The sequence below is a fragment of the Drosophila gunungcola genome, chromosome 3R, assembly GCF_025200985.1.
Source record: "Drosophila gunungcola strain Sukarami chromosome 3R, Dgunungcola_SK_2, whole genome shotgun sequence".
In the NCBI taxonomy this organism is placed as follows: domain Eukaryota; kingdom Metazoa; phylum Arthropoda; class Insecta; order Diptera; family Drosophilidae; genus Drosophila; species Drosophila gunungcola.
The window spans coordinates 8,149,047-8,169,426 of NC_069139.1; the positions used below are offsets into that span (position 1 = coordinate 8,149,047).

The 20,380-nt window shown below is 45.4% G+C and overlaps 3 protein-coding genes across 4 annotated transcripts; all 3 read right to left on the minus strand.

Moving 5' to 3' along the window:
* Positions 1 to 1,391: 1,391 nt before the first annotated feature.
* LOC128257590 (probable multidrug resistance-associated protein lethal(2)03659) lies at positions 1,392 to 7,720 on the minus strand. Its single transcript, XM_052988665.1, has 6 exons — positions 7,320 to 7,720; positions 6,757 to 6,987; positions 4,339 to 6,249; positions 3,364 to 3,830; positions 2,354 to 3,308; positions 1,392 to 1,716 (listed from the first exon to the last, which is right to left on the minus strand). The coding sequence occupies exons 1-6, from the start codon at positions 7,391 to 7,393 to the stop codon at positions 1,392 to 1,394; spliced, it is 3,963 nt and encodes a 1,320-aa protein (XP_052844625.1). The 5' UTR covers positions 7,394 to 7,720.
* Positions 7,721 to 8,225: 505 nt separating this feature from the next.
* Positions 8,226 to 15,241, minus strand: LOC128257903 (ATP-binding cassette sub-family C member 4). Of its 2 annotated transcripts, XM_052989154.1 has the most exons (7): positions 15,028 to 15,241; positions 14,685 to 14,881; positions 12,878 to 13,108; positions 10,833 to 12,818; positions 10,215 to 10,768; positions 9,039 to 9,987; positions 8,226 to 8,976 (listed from the first exon to the last, which is right to left on the minus strand). In XM_052989154.1, the coding sequence occupies exons 2-7, from the start codon at positions 14,762 to 14,764 to the stop codon at positions 8,652 to 8,654; spliced, it is 4,125 nt and encodes a 1,374-aa protein (XP_052845114.1). In that variant the 5' UTR covers positions 14,765 to 14,881; positions 15,028 to 15,241; the 3' UTR covers positions 8,226 to 8,651. The 2 variants fall into 2 exon arrangements, with proteins under 2 accessions (XP_052845114.1, XP_052845123.1); XM_052989163.1 differs by having other exon boundaries at positions 14,685 to 15,241.
* A 1,077-nt stretch (positions 15,242 to 16,318) lies between these two features.
* On the minus strand, positions 16,319 to 20,208 carry LOC128255355 (26S proteasome non-ATPase regulatory subunit 1). The gene is made up of 4 exons (XM_052984906.1): positions 20,103 to 20,208; positions 19,038 to 20,015; positions 17,668 to 18,975; positions 16,319 to 17,296 (listed from the first exon to the last, which is right to left on the minus strand). Exons 2-4 carry the CDS (start codon positions 19,978 to 19,980, stop codon positions 16,473 to 16,475), a joined length of 3,075 nt encoding a protein of 1,024 aa, XP_052840866.1. The 5' UTR covers positions 19,981 to 20,015; positions 20,103 to 20,208; the 3' UTR covers positions 16,319 to 16,472.
* Positions 20,209 to 20,380: the final 172 nt, after the last annotated feature.

The following is a 20,380-nucleotide window of genomic DNA, read 5'->3' on the forward strand; positions in this document are numbered from 1 at the left end:
TGTATTGGGCTAGTCGGGAATAGGGGAAGATTTCCGGATCTGTCCAATGCGAGGCTCGAATCGAACTCGGGCAACGGGTCTCCAACTTATAGCCATAGTAGAAATATAAATCGATATTGATAAGGTTTAGTTGTTGCCCCCAAAACAGACGATTCTCATTTGCTTTTGTGCTCAATCAAAGAAGCTTAACTGTGAGATTACCAATGAATACATGATACAAATAAACGTAGAGCGAAAAAATCTTAAAGTTGCTTGAGAACTTCTAGCTAAAAAATTACAATTAGAATAACATCAACCAGAAAACAAAAAAAAAAAACAAAAGCAAAAAACAAAAAAAAACCAAAACGAAAACGAAAACAATTTTATTAAAGCATCGAATTTTTCTTAAAAACAATATGAGCAAACAAACAATCTTATTTCTAGGACAACCAAATCTAGTCACTTATTTACATTCAAAAGGGCATTCAATAAAACAATTTAGACTTTGGAATTTGGGGAAGAATTTCAAGGTTTAACTTTGTTTTTTAACAACCGCAAGACACTTACATCTAAGCACCAAAGATTAAGAGTATATTACAACTAATTATAAAAGAGAATACAAATAAATGAATCACTGATTTTTCTATTTACATCAAATATTGTTGAAGGCAGACTTTAAGCGAATTTTAAATAAGCTAAACCAATGATCAGCATAAGAAGAGAATATTTTAAAACCAATTATATACATACATGAATATGCTTTATTTACTTTAATATTTACATTATACACAACAACTACATACAACTATTATATGAACTTGTATTAAAGTTTCGTGAATAACTGCTACCAAACCGAATGCGATAAATTCATTTACACTCTACCTAAAGAAAACAACAATTTTATATACGAAGCAAAATCTTGTAATGCTAATATTATACATCTAGAATCAAATGCCATTATCGCACATCTAAGCCATACAAAACTGAACAAAAAAAAACTAACGTAATGAAGAGACAAACCTAAATCTTTAAGCCTAGGGGAGAAACAACTTATAGAGTTCGACATTTCGATTTTTCATGTGACTTGTAACTACAAAGAACCCAAAAACCAAAACCACAAAAACCAAAATGAAACTAGAGTGGATCGTAGTTATAGAGAGCGAATCAAAGCCAGACAGTACGAGTAGCAAAATATAGACGATGGTAACCTACAAGATAAATTGCTTTTTTCAAATTCAAGAAGGCAAACGGTCGAGTTGAAACAACTAAGTACGAGTATATAATGAAGTACATATAATATATATACATATATAATTATATTTAAAGATCAGTTCACTATAATAAAGTCTATATTACCATACCTAACAGAACAATTGATTGTCTCAATGAATACAAATACCCCCCGCAGTCTTTCACAGGGTCGTGCTCTTGTACCCCAGCTCGAGCACCGATCCTTGATCCTCTGACCTCCTGCCCAGCACCCTCTTGCGGTAGCTCTGCTCCGCCAGGTGCCTCAGGTGCTGGGCGGTGCCCACGCCCGTCTTCTCCACGAACCGGTGCAGATACCCGTGCCTATTGTGCAGCAGCTCGTGCGGATGCCCCAGCTCCACCACGCGGCCCATGTCCACCACCATCACCCGGTCGTTGTCCATCACGGTGTGCAGGCGGTGGGCGATGGTCAGGACGGTGCAGTGGGCGAACTTGGTGTGGATCGCCTCCTGGATGAGATTGTCGGTCCTGTGGGGATAGAACAAGACATTATTTAAGACATAATTTGGATAAAATAAAAAGAGCTACAGCTATTGAAAGATGTTCATCACTGTTACTTGTTATCTGCTGTTTAAAAGGTATTTATCAGAATGCTTAATAGCTACTCAATTCATATAAAACTTGTTTAAGAAAAGTATTTAAGTTTGGACGTTTTTTTTTTTTCATTGTATATAATTATTTAAGATAAGTCCTATAATACAATCAAAATGTTACCTTATTTGTATTACTTTAAGCAGCATATAATTTATTTTCACGTTTGTAACCCTCAAGAATAATATAATAGGAAAAGTTTGATAATTTCCTAGCCATTGTTCGAAGTAAATTGTAGAATTCATTGACAAATTATAATGATCAACATCAGCTGATTTCTAAGCCAAAGTGATTCTTTTGATTTTTCTTGTCAAACCTAAACAAACCCAGGGCATTATTAAATCAATCAATTTTTTTGATTGAGTTTTAACTAAATTTCTTTTGTCAGACAGCTGATTTTGAGCTCTTTTGAGCACTTTGGTTTGTCTGGGATTTAGATTTACTATATTTTTTTGGGGAAAAGATTTTCCCCTTAGAAGAACTTCCACCATAACATTTCTAAACACAAACTCACTCGGGATCCACGTTGGCCGTGGCCTCGTCCATGATGAGTATTTTGTTCTGGCGCAGGATGGCTCTGGCCAGGCAGACCAGCTGCCTCTGGCCCATGCTGAAGTTGGACCCGCAGTCATGGAGGCGACAGCAGATGCCCTCCTTCAGGTTGGACACGAACTCCTTGAGCTTGACGGCCTCCAAGGCCATCCACAGTTCCTCATCCGTCTTCTCCTCGAAGGGATCGAGGTTGAAGCGGAGAGAGCCGGAGAAGAGCACCGGATCCTGCGGAATGATTGAGATCCTGCGCCTCAGATCGTGCAGCCCTAAGTCGGATGTCTCGAAGCCATCGATGGCTATGTGTCCGTCGATGTGAGCCAACCGAAAGAGGGCCTGGACAATGGAGGACTTCCCCGCCGCCGTGTGACCCACTATGCCGATCTTCTCCTCGCCACGTATCGTAAAGTTGAGACCCTTGAGGATATACGGGCCGTGATCACTGTAGCGCAGGCGGAGATCCCGGAAGTCCAGCTGCCCTCCAGTGGGCCAATGCTGGGGCAGATTGACCGACTCCTTCGTTTCGTAGGCAGGCTCCGATGGTATATTCACATACTCCATCACCCGCTCCACGCTGGTCATCATGTTCTCCAGCTCCACTGTTTGCCGCATCCCCGCCTGGCACATCAGCACCAGTTTCATGGACTGCGTGATGGCCAGACCCACATCCCCGCTGTAGTATCCGCGATGGCGGTCGAAGAGCAGGAAGCTGAACGTCACTGCCAGGATGTACAGCACGCAGATGAGATCGGTCCAGAAGGCGAAGGCCCGGTTTATGCTCACGTGCAGGAACAGGGCCGAGGTGTTCTCGTTCTGGTAGTAATGGAAGTCCCGCTCCATGTGCTTGGTGCCATTCAGAGCACGGATGGTGGCCAGGCCCTTGAAAGTGTCATTCGTGTGGGAGTAAATGGGACTGCGAGCTGGAGGATATGGGATTAACACTTTGTACGTGTATTAAATAAACAACCCACTCACATATGGTTTCGATGCGCTTGAGGCTCCGACTGGCTCCTATATAAAGACACCGACAGCCGTACAGTAAAGCCACCACCACGATGGCCGGCAGAAGCAGCCAGGTGTTGGCCGTACTGACCACCGCCAGCACAGCCAAGGCATTCACAACAAACTCAATGGAGTCCATCAGTGCCTGGGGCAGATTCACATCTATGGCCAGGATATCGCTGGAAAAACGATTCAAAATCCGACCAGAGGTGGCCAGGGTAAAGAAGTGCATGAAGGCTCGGATAACCCCTTGGAAAAGTTGGTTATGGATGCGCAGCGATATCCGTAGAGTCATCATAAAGAAGCCAAAAGTGCGGAGCACATAGAAGATGAGGGTGCACAGGATGAGGAATGTGTATAGGATCATCATACGCAAGCGCGTTCGGTGATACTCCGGAATGGGTTCGTGTTGGTTGGGTTCCGTCTCCTCCCAAGTTGCCCTGAAAAAAAAATAAATAAAAAAAAGACATTAATAAGATTTTATGACATTTTAATAACTAAAGAGTGAAGTGTGAAATTAAAAATTCAATTATTTTTTTCACCTAATCAAATAACACTTAACAACGAAATCAATTTGTACTATATTGTACGCCCATGACTTTCTATTTTGACCTTCTGATACTGGAACACCCATAAAACATGTGGCGTCGAGATAGCAAATCTGATCCATCTGTCCGGAAATGCGGGCAATATTTATTGCAATCAACAACTGGAACATGTTTTTATCAATAGGTTGTGTTAATAAACATGTCGCAATCTATAAATCAAACTGACTCATCTTAGTTCGAGGCTAGTCACTTAAAGCCTAAAAAAACTGAAATGACTTTGGATTTTTTTGGGAAACATCCAAAGGGTTGTTATCTTGAGTATAAAAATTTAAATTCTCTTGATATATTTTTTGGCAATTTGTATTGTTAGTAATTATACTAACTAATTTATTTCACTCACCACTTGGAAAGAAAGATATCCATGGTGGCCTCCGAGGCACGGGCTACAACGAACATCAGCAGGATCAGGACCACAACCAGAGGATGGCCCAGAACTTTGAAGTACTCCTTGTAGGTATTCAGTTTCACGGATCCCCGCTGCTGTTGCTCCTTGAACTGCTGCTCGATCTGGTCCCGATCGAGGTGCTCCTCCTGGGACAGAGATTTCCGTGGCTCTGGTTCCTCGTAAACACTGTCCGTTCGCATGGCCCGCAACTTGGCCACCTCGACATCGTTGGCCACCGACATCCTGAATCTGATGAGCTTCTTTAGGTTATCGTAGTGTCCCTGGACAGAGATGCGTCCACCTTCCAGCAGGACCAAATGATCCACATGTCTGAGCAGCTGCACACGATGTGTGACCAGGATACGGATTTTTTTGGACAGAAACTCGTTGAGACAGCGATCCAGTAGCATTTTGCTCACATGGGAGTCAACGGCGGATAGTGGATCGTCCAGGAGGTAGATATCCGCTTTCCGGTAGACAGCCCGGGCCAAGCTAACCCTGGCTTTTTGTCCGCCACTCAGACTGGCACCACCCTCACCCACTCGAGTATTATCACCAGATGGCAGCTGTTCCACATCCATGTCCAGGTGACAAACACGCAGGACCTCCAGATAGCGTTGCTCATCGTAGGGTTCCGTAAAGAGGATGTTCTCGCGCAGGGTACCCCGGAGTAGCCAGGGTTCCTGGGGAGCGTAGCTCAGCACTCCATTGAGGTCTACACTGCCACCAATGATGTCCAGTTCGCCCAGGATCACCTGAAGTAGCGTGCTCTTGCCAGCACCCACTGTTCCCACGATGCCCACGAACTGCTGGTCCGTGGCCTGGAAACTCACATCCTCGATGTGGCGATGACGCTTCTCCTGCTTGGCCTGATCCCAACTGGCGGTGAGCTTGTGGACCGTAATACTCTTGACCTCGGCCTTGGGTCTGTGAGTGCGACCAAAGAAATTGCCATGTTCTGGATTGTCCTCCGCCTCCTTGAAGTTGTGCACTCCACCGTCAGCAGGATTCTCGTGTTGGAAGAGGAACTCCTTCACGCGGTTGGCCACCACGAAGGTCTCCACCCACATGTTAATGGCCAGGGGCCAGGAGTGCAACAGAGAATCGTTTAGGTGATCATAGTAGCTGGCAACAATAAACACCTTCTGCGAGGTGACAATGTCACCAGTGAAGACATAGGTCACCAGGGAGAGGAACAGGGAGAGCTTGGAGATCATGCCCGTGCACTGCAATCCCGCGTAGATGTAGGTGGAACCCTTTATGGAGTCCATCTCCTCCCTTCTCACCTTGCCAATCAGCTTGGCAAAGGACTTCTCCCAGGCATACATCTTGATTAGCTGCATGGCGGCGATGATCTCGTTCATCAGCTTCACTCTCTCGTCTCCCACATCCGCAGAGCTCCTTTTGTATCGGGCTATGGCCCGTGCCGCCCAAGCTTGGAGCGGTATAAAGGCCAAGATGCTGCCCAAACCCACAAGCGCCGGCCAGCCAATCAGTTGGTATATGATGTAGACAAAGACCGCTCCCTCCAGCGGTCCCCGCCACAGCTCGTGGAAACAGTAGAAGGACTCGTTGAAGGTGGGTAGATCGGTGGCCATCAAGGATATGGCATAGCCACTCACTCCACTGTTGTCCGCCGCCACCGAGACCCGCAGGAACTTGCGGTAGACCAGGCCGGCACAGGCCAGCCGGACGCGGGAGCCCACTCGGAACAGGTACTTCATGAACGGATGGAAGGAGAGTCCCGAGATCAGGGAGCAGAGAACCACTCCCATGGCGTAGAGGTAGGCCGAGTGTTTCGTGATATTTCCAGTGCTCTCCGAGAAAAAGGACACTAAGCCGCCCAGCATCAAAGGCTGCGTTGTGCTGTTGGATGATTAAAAAAGTTAGGGATTAGCGAAATAAGTATGTATATTTAAATATTAATAGTTGATTTATATATTAATAATTTCTTTATAATTATTCAACAGCTAAAAAATTCGATTTTGTCTGAAAGTATTTATTTGTCGTAATTTGTTTGTTCACTGTTCTTGTTAAACCTATCAAAAATCAATGTTTAATATTAAAATCATATATACTTTAGGATAATTAACAAATTTAGCTTAAACCAAATAATTTCTTTACAAAAATAAAACAACACAAGAGTTTGATTTTTGTGAAAGAATTTATCCGTCGGCATTTTGTTGTTTGTTGTTTACTAAAAATTTAATTCAAACATGCCTGTGTTATTAAAAATTAGCAAAGGGTTAGCGGACAAAGGGTTAAATTAACAAAAAAGTTTCATTTAGTTTTCAGTATTTATACAAACTAAATTTTTAAATGTACCGGTTTTATTTCGAATTAAGCTAAGTTTGCCAGCCATAAAGCACTTACTGCACTGCTATGGCCATGATGGAGTAGACTATGCTCGCGGGCACAAAACTCCAGCCGTAGGCTTTGAATATCATGCGCAGGACGTTGGGCTTGGGGCGCTTCAGCTCCTGCTCCCAGTGGCCGAGCAGGAAGGCGGACACCTTGGTGCTCTCGAGACTCGGCTCGGGGGCGTAGAGATCCGACGGATCCAGACTCCGGCGCATTCCCTTGACGATAATCTCGCGCGTCCAGCTGGAAGGATAGAGATAGCCCAGGGGCAGTTGTTCGGGTTATTGACGGACATGACTGGTGTCGCCGGGCTGTCGCGGATTCTTTTATCGCGCTTTTAAGGAATCAAACGAATTGAAACTCGCGCCGTAAGTTCCGAGTGACGGCCATGGTGCTGAGGCCATAAATCTGAGGGTGGGCAGTTCGTCAGCTGGACAGCTCTATCTTATCAGCAGGACTTCAAGAGTTGCTTGAATCGAATGGAGCACTTCTCAAGAGTTCGTAGTTTTAGCAACATTACGTATACGCTTTGAATATTACGTATACGCAGGGCTGGCACACGTTTTTTCACTCACATAAAGAACCATTTTGAAAGGAAATTGGCCTTTGTCACCGGATTCGGCTTGCGCTGCTCATGGACCGCACTCATTATTTTATACACTTTAACACCATAAATATGTAGTTGGAGTTAGCAATATCGCGAATAAATATCACATATATGTTAGATCCTTGACACGATTCAAGGAACTCGCGTGCGATTCTTGCGCCGATCCACTCGCCACTGACTGCTAGCCACCTGGGCATTTCAATTTTAACTAACCACTAGCCACAGCGCCGTGGTCGGGAATCATCGCTATAAATCAATGATCCGCCCTATCGGCCAGCGGCAGCCCAGTTTTATCTTAATGCCCGCTGACAGCCACCCATCAGCCGACATCGGAGCAGACGCTGCAGCAACTCCGGGCCACGATATTTCGGCTTTTCGCTGGGTTTCGCTGTTGTTTGCGAGAGTTTCGGCCCGCGGACGGGGCATCCCGGCTAGCAGTGGGCCGCACTGGACACCTCTCCGGGCCCTCAGTATCTTATCGGAATCACAGCTACCGTGTTGACTTACTTTGATTACACTTTTCAGCAATTGACAATTTTAATTGGAACTCCGAAAGGTTCATCCTTATCGATCCACATATGATTCACACGGATCTTGACAGTCACGGCCAAGATACTAAGAAGGCATTGAATATTCTGTACTTAAATAAAATTGTTTCTTTCTTTTGAACATTAAGTGTGTTTAAACAACTACTTTAAAAAATGTAAATTATATCATACAAATAGTGTAAAGGTTTTGTCGTTAACAAAATAAAAACAAAATTAAATACCTTTACTCTTTTTTGGAATTGAACAATATAATTACAAAGCCAGTTCAGCTTACCGATAGTCATAAAAGGGTTAATGCAACGATTATCACTTATTGAAGATCAAAGGCATTTTTTTCATTTGTAAGTAATAATTCTCAGGCACTTTATTGAGATTGTACGTATCTATAAGTACGATGTTGTAATCCTACATTAGCTACATATTTTAAAAAAGTACCTAAATAAACTATTTGTCTTCGTTTGATTGAACTTGCTCTGATTTGTGCACTGCGTTTGCGAATTGCTTTCGATTGGTTGGCCAATTGAACACATGACGTACAAAACATAGGTGATACGAACAGTACTCGGTACACTATGGAACATATACATACATAAATTCGTGGCGGTAAACAAGCTTACAAATATTTCGTAAGTACAAGGCAATAGGTTATTCGTTGCTCTAAGTACAACTCTGCTATGTACATAATACTTTTAGTTCTTATGATCTAACCCTTAAGCAAGTTTAGAAGTAGGTGTGTTGTTGTGCCGTCTCCATCACTGGGCCCTTTCCTCCATGGCTAATGTAATGTTCAGATCCTCGGCGGCCGTGTCATCACCCAGAACCTGTTTGCTGTAGCTCTGCTCCGCCGCCTGCTGCAGGGCAAATGAGGTGGCCGCTCCCGTGTTGTCCACCAGTTGGCGCAGGTATCCGCCGGATCGCTGCAGCAGCTCGTAAGGATGTCCCAGCTCGCGAACCTCGCCGGCATCCATGACCAGCACCCGGTCACTGTCCATTACGGTGTGCAAACGATGGGCTATTGTCAAAACAGTGCAGTGTGCAAACTTTGTGCGGATGGTTTGCTGTATAAGCTTGTCGGTTCTGAAATACATTTAGTTCTGTGTTAATATGTGAAGTTAACAGTGGGTAATTATCGAACTTACTCTGGATCCACGTTGGCGGTGGCCTCGTCCATGATCAGTATCTTATTGTGCCTCAGAATGGCCCTCGCCAGGCACACGAGCTGTCTTTGGCCCACACTAAAGTTGGACCCGCCATCGTACATGCGGCAATTGAGTCCACCAATTAAAGTTGACACATAGGAGCGGAGCTCCACATCGCCCAGAGCCTTCCACATCTCCTCATCCGAACGCTCGTCCATGGGATCCAGATTGTAACGCAAAGTACCAGAAAACAGAACCGGATCCTGAGGTATAATAGAAACCTGACTGCGCAGATCGTGCAACCCAATATGCTCAATGTCCACATCATCGATGCGGATCATGCCCTCGTTGCAGGCCAGTCTGAAGATGGACTGAATAATGGACGATTTACCGGCGCCTGTGCGGCCCACAATGCCAATCTTCTCGCGCGACTCGATGGTGAAGTTGAGATCCCTTAGCACAGGTGCTTCTTTGGGCGAGTAGCGCAGCTTAAAGTTGATGAACTCGATGCGTCCCTTGCTGGGCCACTCGGTCTTTGGCTTGAACTTCTCCGGCGTCTCCAGTGGAGCCTCTGACGGCTGTTCCGTGTACTCCAGCACTCGTTCCACACTGGTCATTTGATTCTCCAACTCAGCCGTCTGCCTCATGCCCCACTGACACATGCCCGTCATCGTGGTCGAGTGTAGGATGGCCAATCCGACATCGCCGCTATCGAACTCATTCTTAAGAAGTAGGAAACTGAAGGTCACTGCCGTCATGTAGACGATGCACAGCACGTCCGACCAGAGGGCAAAGGCACGAGTGCAGGACAGAAAGAGGAACCAGGCGGAGGTGTTGGTGTTCTGGTACTCATGGAACTCCTGCTCCAGGGCGCTTTGGGCCTGCAAAGCGCGAATGGTGGTGAGACCCTGGAAGGTTTGGTTGGTCAGCGAGAAAACTGGACTTCGAGCTGCAAAAAGAGAGACATTTAAAAATAAATATAAATATATTCTTGAAACACGTTTCTACTTCTGACTAACATTTAGCTCTAGTGATTTTGTAAACATGGCGATGGCTGGTAAATAATGAAATTGTGTGAAAGTCACGTTCAAAAAATCTCGATAAAAAACACAATATGTGTGGGACTTTTGTTTAAGACCCTTGGACTGATATTAGTCACTCATTATTTGTACTTACATATGGACTCCAATCGCTTGATGCTGCGACTGGTATTGACATAGAGGTAACGTATCATGCCCAGAATCACACCGATGATAGCAGCGGGAACCAGGAGCCAATAGTTAGCAATGGCCACGATAATCACTACGCCAGAGACATCGATGATGAAAGCCAGGCAATCCAGCAGCGTGTGCGGCAGATCCGTGTCCACTGTGCGTATATCCTTGGAGAAGCGATTCAAAATTCGGCCAGAGGAGTTCGTGTTGAAGAAGTACATGCTGGCCCGGGTGATTCCCCTGAAAAGTCGGTCGTGCAGGTGCAGCGAGATGCGCAGGCACATTTTAAAAAAGCCAAAAGTTCGAATGAGATAGACAATCAGCGTGGCGCCCAGTATGGTGGCATAGAAGAGGACAAGCTCCTGACGGATGCCTGCCTGAGTGTCGCCAGCCATTAAAGGCTCGATAGAGGTTTCCGTGGCATTAAGAGGCAGCGTGTCATTGACGGGCATCGCATCATTTTCCTTTAGCAGGGTGGTAGTGCTATTAGCTGATATTTGCTCTTCCCAAATAACCCTAAACATATATATAATTAGTATTATTAGTATTCTGTAATAATATTGATAAGAAAATGTTTTACCATCTGGACAAGAAGTAATCCACTCCAGTGAGCATGACCCTGGCGCAGACGAACAAGGAGATAATTATGCAAAGCAAGAAGGTGCTGTCCAAAGCCTTGATGTACGAGGCGTAGACGTGCATCTTGATGGCGCCCACCGTCTGCTGCTCCTGGTTGAGCTCCTCCACCTGCTCGCCCGGCCGAAGGAGCTGGTTGTGCTGGTGGTCCATGCTCTTCTCGGAGTCACTGCGCGACAAAAAGCTGCTCACACTGTGGGTGTCGATGCCACTCTCGTCGTGCTGCGTCTGCTCTAGGAACTGGAACTGGCGAGAGCGCTGGAGGTCCTGGTAGCTGCCCTGGGCCATAATCTTTCCAGAGCCCATCAGCAGCAGGTGCTCGACATCGAACAGATATTGCACCTGATGTGTGACCAGAATTCGTATCTTATTGGACAGAAAGTCGCGTATGCAGCGGTCGAAGATGTGCTTGCCCACGTGGGTGTCCACAGCAGAAAGAGGGTCGTCGAGAAGGTATATATCCGCCTTGCGGTAGACAGCACGAGCTAAACTCACTCGGGCCTTCTGCCCACCACTGAGACTCACACCGCGCTCTCCAACCACTGTCAAATCGCCCCGAGGCAGCAGCTCCATATCTCGCTCCAAGCCACAGGCCTTCACAACCTTCTTGTACCGCCTCTCGTTGTAATCCTCCACAAAGACGATGTTATCGCGAATCGTTCCCTCGAAGACCCAGCATTCTTGGGAGGCATATGAAATCTTGCCGTGAACCATGGCCTCGCCCTTGTCGATGCCCACTTCGCCCAGCAGGACATTCAGGAAGCTGGACTTGCCAGCACCCACAGGTCCAACGACAGCGGCCAGGGTATTATCCTGTATATCTGTGCTAAAGTCCTCGATGGCAGAGTTCGCATGGCCATCACTGGCGTCCCACGAGGCAGATACATTTTTGAGCACCACACACTTTTTCTTTGCTTCTGGATCGTAATCTCTCAGACGATTGTGCTGCAAGTGACCGTTGGACAGCAGTGAGCCGTTCAATTCCACGTTTTTCTGTTTGTCCTCCTTGGTGATTTTGCGTTTATTCTTGCCCGCTTGCTGATTGGCCTCCAGGTTAATGGGCACCTCGGCTCTGTCGCCGTCTAGCAGGAAATCCTTACAACGTTTTGCCGAAACCATAGCCTCGGCAATAAAGGTAATCGACATGGGCCAGAAAGTTACCATTGAATCGTTGAGCATGTTGAAATAGGATGACACTGTGTACACCTTTTGGGCAGTAAGGGGATCACCCAGGTAAACGTAGGAGCACAGGGCGAGGAATACCGATAGCGGCGATATCATGGAGGTGCAACCGAGGGCAGCATGAATGTAGGCAGTGCCCCGGATGGCCTTCACCTCCTTAAGGCGAACCTCGGCAATGACCCGGGCAAAGCTTTTCTCCCACGCATACATCTTGATCACCTGGATGCCCTGAATGATCTCGTTCATAAGCTTTACACGCATATCCGTTCGCTCTGCCGTCATTTGGCGATAGTAGGCTGCTTTCTTGGCCGCCCACGCTTGCAGTGGGATAAAGCTGAGCATGAAGGATACACCGATCACAGCAGATATTCCAATCTCGCGGTACATGAGGAAGCCAATCAGTATCGACTCCATCGGACCCTTCCACGTGTCGTGGAGGAAACACAGCGCCACATCAAAACGACCGAGATCGTTGGACATAATATTGATGGCTCTCCCTCGGAGGCCATCGTTGCTGCTGCTCTTCGAGACCTGCAGACATTTGCGGTAGATGAGTCCCGAGAGGGCCAGCCGCAGCTTGGTGCCCACTTGGAAGATGTAGAAGATGAAGGGGTGGAATGTTATCACAGGTATCAGCATGCAAATCACAATGCCCATGGCGTACAGATAAGCTGTTTGCTCACTGATATCCGTCTGGTTGGTGGCGAAATAACCGACCAAGCCACCCAGAAAAAGTGGCATTAGAGATCTGAAAGGGAAGTTAATAGGATTAGCTAAGCCGTTGCACCCAAAAAAGGCTCTACCTACTTGCAAACCGTTTCGCTTATGGAGAAGGCCAGACCCATGGGCAGGAAAATCTTGCCGTACGCCCGAAGAATCATCCTCACCACGCTGGGATCACTTCGCTTGAGCTCATCGTCCCATAGCTCTGCGAACTTATTCGTAACCCGTTCACTATCTAGAGTCTTTCTGTGCTGATACAGCTCTTCGTCCGTCAGCGGACCCTGAAGCCCTCGCTTGAACAGATCCCGCATCCACCTAAAAAATAAATAGGAATTACGTCAAAGATTCAAACCCAAGGTAATCAAACCTTAAAACTTTAAGTCAAAAGATATATCTACAACTTTTCACTTGGTTACCTCTCTTGAATCACAAAAATCCACTTAACTTATATTTGTGAGTGTCTGCTAATCATTAGCAATTTCGGTGAATTTAATTATTTCTACGAGTTCCCATACGAAATAAATGTTGTTTTTCTAATTTGCAATACAACTAGAGCTCCTTAATACGTAATGGTTTACGATTCCACTATAATAGTTTCACTGAAGACCTTTAAATGTGCTGATTGTGAGGGAGACAAGGTTAGATTTTTGTTGTAAAGATTTTATATGGTTTCCTTCGTTTTATTAGTATTTAATTAAGCAAAGTCTAAGTAATGATGACTTCAATTAAGATATCGTGGGCATTGTTTGTTGATATAAGAAACTCTCTTGTGGAACATAGACAGACAAGAATTGCAAACAAAGAAATATTACTGCCAATTTCGACATCTGCAAAACACCCCAGACGTTGTTTGATTATGTATTAATCAAACAATTGTAGTTGGCTGTTCACTTGCATATACAGTAAATACTGGTTAAAATTAAAAATAAAAAAAATACTGGTTAAATGGCATATACATTCAAAAGTCAAATTATGTTATAAACACTAAAAAGTATTAGTTTTTCATAACGTCAAATTATATTTTAATTTTTATAAAACATAAAAGTTGCTAAATAGTTAATCAAATAAGCGTTAATTGATTGGTGATAATAGAATGGATAATTAAACGATTTTTCTATTTGAATAAACTTAACACTGATTCAAACTTCTGGCAAGCCGAGAGTAAAGGGGATGTCGTAAAAATTATTAAATCCGAATCAAATATCTTGAGACAATACTTGATCATTGAACATTGAAGAAACAATAAACGGGTATACACAGTTCGTTTAATTCCATAGAAATTCCTTCTTCCAAGTGCCTACTGTAAATTCATGAGAAATCTAGTAACAGAACTCAGCGATCTTAAATTAAAATCGTGCTCATGTGAGAGAGCCGCCTGTAAATTACAATTCAGCCTTATTGTTTTCATAACTGTCTGCCGATGGGAGGCATACGAATCTTTGTGGTAAATGTGACATTGTAGAAAATATGCATTCAAGTTTTTACGTTATCAGCTCAACTATGACGTTCATAGTTTATTAGAGGGAATCGTAATAATTGCGGGTGCCAGGCCCATCTGGTTGCAATTGGCAAGCGTTCATTGTGTACGCCAGATAAAGATGTAACCTTGTGTCCAACAATGACATTTAATAAAACTTTGCCATCCAATTTAATGCATGTTCATTCTATTTTTCATTACATTGGACCCGGCCTTATCTTGTCCACCGAACTTATCGCCCCAAACAAGCTAATACAACTAAACTAATTATACGATAGGTATTAAAACTTGATACTACAATATGGTCAGAACACGTGCTATTTGGAACGCACAAACTTATAATTTACCGTAAAAATTGACTAATGTCTGGCCATTCGAATTCCTATAATTCCTCTTTAATCGGGTTTAACTTACCAGAAGCTCCATTGTGAGAAAAAGTTGGCTTTGGTGTAGGGATTCTTTGGACGCACGACCTTCCTTCTGGTGCGGTTCATAACTTTGGGATTGGTTTCGGGGTTTTCTGGGGCCCGGGGTTTACCGTTACGACAGTGATTCTCTCGCACGCGGGCGAGGGGCGTTCGTTTTCTCCTTCCTCCGCTCCTCTCTTTTCTCTGCCAAAATGGTAGTGAAAATCAATAATGCATAGCCGGTAACAATAAATCGGTCGGTCGATTTCGTTTTATACAACGAATACAAGTATGTATATGTTGTCTAGGTCGAGGTCAGCAGTGATTTATCCACCGTTATCCACATTTACCGTTGGTTTGCGCCAGCAGCCGTAACAAAGAACTGGCAACTGCGTCGGATTTTTGGTTAAAGTATTTGGTAAGTGTTCTATATTCTAATTAACAGTCGTCTGGCACAATATTCACAATTTTGTCAACACTAGGGGGCTAAGGGAATTTACACTAATATTACGCGGATAGAGCACCCGCACGGAATAACAAAAAAAAACCTACTGAGCTGGGAGAGAGAAGTCGCTCAGCATTTATACTCGAGAGAAGTCGAACGTTGCCACCCAGTCGCATTTTTATACCCTGTAATTTTTTTGGTGTAGGGTATACCATACCTCCTATAATGTTTGTAACAGGGATATTTACTCGTAAAATATACACATTCTTGAGTCGAGTCGATCAAAGCATTTTCGCTTAAGCTTAAGGATCTCAGATTCTACAATACTCTAAAATATAAAAAGATAGAAGATAGTAAGTTCATAAACCTACATATTTAAAACCATAAATGTTTTAAATCAGACTATCCTAAAAAAGACAGCTCCATATTAAAGCAACCCAGTTATGAGGCCAACCCAGCAATCGATTTTATTCAGTTGTGGAATACAATTATTACTGGGTATCCCAAAGTCGGCGCCAGAGGGTATAAGGGTCATTTCTGTTATTGTTTGCCCAGGGCGAATAACTTTAATGTTAAATTATTGTTTGTTTTTAAAATCCTCCGGTAACATGAGCAATATAATTATAAGAAAGCAGTCACAAAGAAGTAAGCATGTATGATATTTTACTTGTTGAATGAGTATTTTCAAGCATCGAGCTCCATGGCAACAAACAAGGGCGTGACAAAAGGGGACTACAAATAATTTTTAAGTCTTGATTTTTTGTTAAAATACAATTTAACAGAAAAATAATTGTAATATTTGTACATTTCATGCTAATGTTATGACTTTAGCTACCGAATTCGTTCAACTATAAAACTCGTAAGCCTTTTTAAATCAAAACAATATAAATTGTTTACTTTTGGGCCCAAAAGCTCCCCTTCTCCCCATTACTACGCCCTTGTCAAAAGAGCGAAACTACAAATTGAAAGAAACTCTGAGAACAAAACATAATACTAATTTGAGAACGAACAATTGCCTTGCGTTGTGAAATCGCTTAATTATTTATGTATGTTTGCGAGGAGATGCTTTCAACGGGTGGCGAAACCATCTTACTGATCGAAAGCTCTTGAAAGATTACACTGAGATTGGCGCCTGCCGCAGAAGCTTCACAGGTAATCATACAGATTGGGGGATCCATATAGCAAAGCACACAAAATTTACATCTTATACGATGAACATTTTTATTGTGTTATAATTAGGGATTAGCATTTCGTGTTTTTTTTTTTGATGATTAGTACCTCTCTCGTAAAAAGTATGCAAGGCTGAAAATCGAACAGGTTTACTTAGATAATGACAAACAGCATGCCCATTTAGTCCTCGATGTACTCGAAGGGCTCTGGTGGCTCCGGCTCCTTTTCCTCGTCGTTCATGGGCCCAAAGGCAGCTACTGGTTCCACAAGCTCCTGGTCCTCCGCTTTGCCAGTGTGCTGGAACACAATGATTCCGCCGATGGTGACATCCTTCAGGGGCTCATACGATTGCCCATCGATAACGCTAAGGACTTTCAGTTGCTGGCGGAGCACGCGGGCGGGATTCTGCAGGATTTCGGATGTGGGCTCTGGCTCCTTCTTCTCCTTCTTTTCCTTTTCTTTTTCCTTCTCCTTTTCCTTATCCTTGTCGCTGCTCGTGCCAGCCACCTCCTTGTCCTTGTCCTCCTCCTTCTTCTTTTCCTTCTCCTCCTTCTTTTTGGGCTTCTCCTCCGTCGCTGGCTTCTCCTCGGTCTTGGCTTCCTCCTCCTTCTTGACCGCAGCGCCCTCCTTGCTGTCCTCATCCACATCCATCTTCTCGTCCTCCTTTTTGTCCGCATTTTCGCGTCTCTTCTGGCGGGCGGCAATCGATAAGACTGCGGTGGCCACCTTTTCGCGCTCCTCGCTCTTCTTCTCCTCTAAAGGAGCAGGATAGGCATACAGCGAGGGCTTGGCCGCCGACTTGTACTCCATCTTGGGCATCTTCAGGTCGGAGTTCAGGCCAATTACGCAGGTGGGCGTGAAGGCCAGCGACAGTGTGTGGGCCAGGGGGAACCAGTACCAGTACTGGGTAAAGGCCAACATGCCCACCACCGCCTGCAGGTTGGTGTGTCCAGTGCGAGACTGCAGGGACAGAGTGGCATTCCGACCACCAGCATCAATAATTCCTACAAAAAAATGTTGCGTTTGATTTAATGGTTATTTATATAAGGGCAATATTCTTATTGATTCGACTCTTTGTTAAAAATACTAATGGTTAGGGATTCTCAATAATAATGTGTATTATCATAAATTTAAGCGGTAACACGTCACACCTGTAAAACAACATAAAATTCGCAAAGTTTTGTGCAAAAGGGGCTGTTTTCTTTACTTAAGGCTTACATTAATTTAAAATGTATATATTTGTAGTCAAAAAAAAAAAAATTAGGTAATGAAAGTAATGACGCAGTGTCTAACTGAATTATTTTTATATGTGGGGTTTTAAAATGATTTAGGGAAATTGTTTTCAAAATAATACAATAATTTTCTTGGTGCTTACCCTGAGCCAGAATAGCGCCATACTTGGCCATCACATCTTCGTGTTTGTTGCTAATGACCTCGGCATACAGCTGGCGGAAGAAAGTCGACTTGGGACAGCTCTGGTCGGTGTGCTGAATCAAGATCATGGCCGAGGCGATCAGAGCTCCCTGGCGCACAAAGTTGACCGGATCAAACTTCACCATCGGTTCCAGCAGGGCGATGGCCTCGCGCAATCCTGTGCCGGCACAGGCGATACCAAGCGCCATCGCGGCTCCGTAACGAACGTGTGGGTTGTAGGACTCGGCAAGCAGACTCACCACCGAGGGACACTGCTCCGGCGTGCGGAACAGGATGAAACCGATGGCGGTGACGGCAGCGCGTCGTACATCATCATTCACGTCGGAAACGGCCACGTGGAGCAGCTTACGGATAGCCTTGTTGCTACCAGTTCCATTGTAGGCCATGGCGATGGTATACATTCCCGAGCGACGCAAGACGGGGTCCTTATCGGTGGACAGGCTGGTCACCAAAGGATCAGCCTCCTCCAACCGCGAGAACATTGTAAGGGAGATGCCCACGGCCAGGCCGCGAAGGATCTTCTCGTGCTGCGTTTCCTGCGCATACGACACCATGTCCTCGATGGCCTGAGCGTTCTTGGAGCCCAGCATAACCATGCCCATGGCGATTCCCGCCGCCTCCCCGGTAACCGCGTCGTCCTGGTACAGATTGAACTTCAGCTGCTCGTACAGGTCCTGCCGATGGGTGCCCATGCCAGCGAGACCCAATCCCAGACAGCCACCATGACGCACATTCTCGTTCTGGGCATCCTTCAGCTGTTGCAGCAGGTAGTCTATTATGTTGGCTCCATGATTTGCGTGGATCAAGCCCAACGCGTACAGGGCACCACCCTCTGAGTAACCAGAACTCGGACCAGCCTCCTTCGGTAGGTAACTCTGCATAAGCGCCAGTGAGTCCTTCTCATGGCCTCGATGGATGACGCCAAGCGAGGCGGTTGCCGTCAGCTTGGCCCAATTCGTTGCCCTGGCCAGCCAGTCGAGGTTGTCGCGCAGGAACTGGTCGGAGGTGGTGCCGCTGTGCATGAAGGCGTTGGCAATGACAGTGGCTGTGTGGCAGATCGAAACTCGGACCGCTTCCTTTGTGCCTCGCAAAACCTGCAAGTCAGCGTGGTTGCTGCGGATGAGGAACTGAAGCTGCAGATCGATGGAAACCTCGCCGGAGAGGATCGATATAAGCTTTTCAATGTTCTTCTGATGCAGCTTTTCAACTTCGTTAAGCGAATCGATTGTTCGCTCTACTTTAGCATCAGCTAGAGGATTATTACATGATTAAAACGTTTTCTCAAAGATTGGGTTACAAAATGCAGCTTACCTTGCTTTTCCTCTGGAATATCTTCGTCCGATTTAGATTTTTCCCCCTCCGACTTGGCCCCATCCTCGGAACTTGTGCCCTGTGGCTTAAATGTGCTTGGCAGGGCGGTCGGAATGGGAGCGGTGTTTTTCAGGGCCTGCAGCACATTGCCCAGGAACTCCTGCGTGGCCGACTCGTACAAATCAAAAGCAATCTGATAGGCCATCAGATTGTTTGTCTCCACAGAGGAGCGTGTGAGGGTGTCCAGCATCTCGGCCACGGCGAACGGATCCTCGAGGAAGATCAGGCACTGGCACATGTTGACGTAGTCGGGCACACCGAGATCCCGATACAGACCCACCAGGCAGCGCAGCACCTGGTTGCGGAATCCGCGGTTCTGAATCAGCGACATGGTCACGTTGTAAGCGTAGGCAAGCATGCCACGCACATCGTCCGACTTCATAATGGCCGCCTCAAAGATGTCCATTCGTCGGGTCTCCAGGGCAATGCCCAAGGCCTGGCGGAACTGGTTGTCGTCCAGACAGCGCTGGATCATCCTATTCACAATCCCCTCCAGCCGCTCGTCCACGGTGCTCGCTTCCTTGGGATTCTCGATGAACTCCACCCGCTGGGCAATGTAGAAATCGATGCACTTGGCAATAATGGTCTCCGTGTACTCGTTCCGGGCATTCACGTCAAAGAGATCGCCTGCGCCCAGAGCGTAGGTGAGGGCGTCCTCGAAGGATCCCAGGTGATAGAACACCTTGGAGGCCACCATGCCAGCCAGCTTGTTTTCGGGGAAGCTGCGGTCCTCGTGCAGCATCTCGATCTTCTCGATGGACTCCGAGATCTCCGGCCAGAACTCGTCCACGATGTTGTCCAGTTTCTTGAGGGCGAACACTTTGAGATCCGGCATCGGCTCATCGAGTAGGGAAATTATCCCCGCGGCGGACGTAAGACTCATTTTTCAGCTGCGTTGTTTCCAGTCAAATGTATGTTCTACGAATTTGAAATTGACATATGTTTTACTCGGGTTGAAAAGCTTTTTAAATGTAGCGAAAATAAATAAATATTCTGCGTACTAACCACCAATAGCACCGATTCAATTTTCAATTTTCTTTGTGGCCGAAAAAAATGCTAAATCACTCGAATAAGCAGACAGTGTGACCTTGCTGGCGAAGCACTGAAATACCTTGGGAGTAGTGTTGAAAAGTGATGGACCAACAGGTTAGGTACGTTACAGATAGCTAGATTGAAAACTTTTAATAGCTAAATTTGTCTATATCATAAGCTTACCAAGAAGTTTTTAATATTTAACTTAATATTAAATATTTTTGTTTGTTTCTATTTTACAATTATTTTTT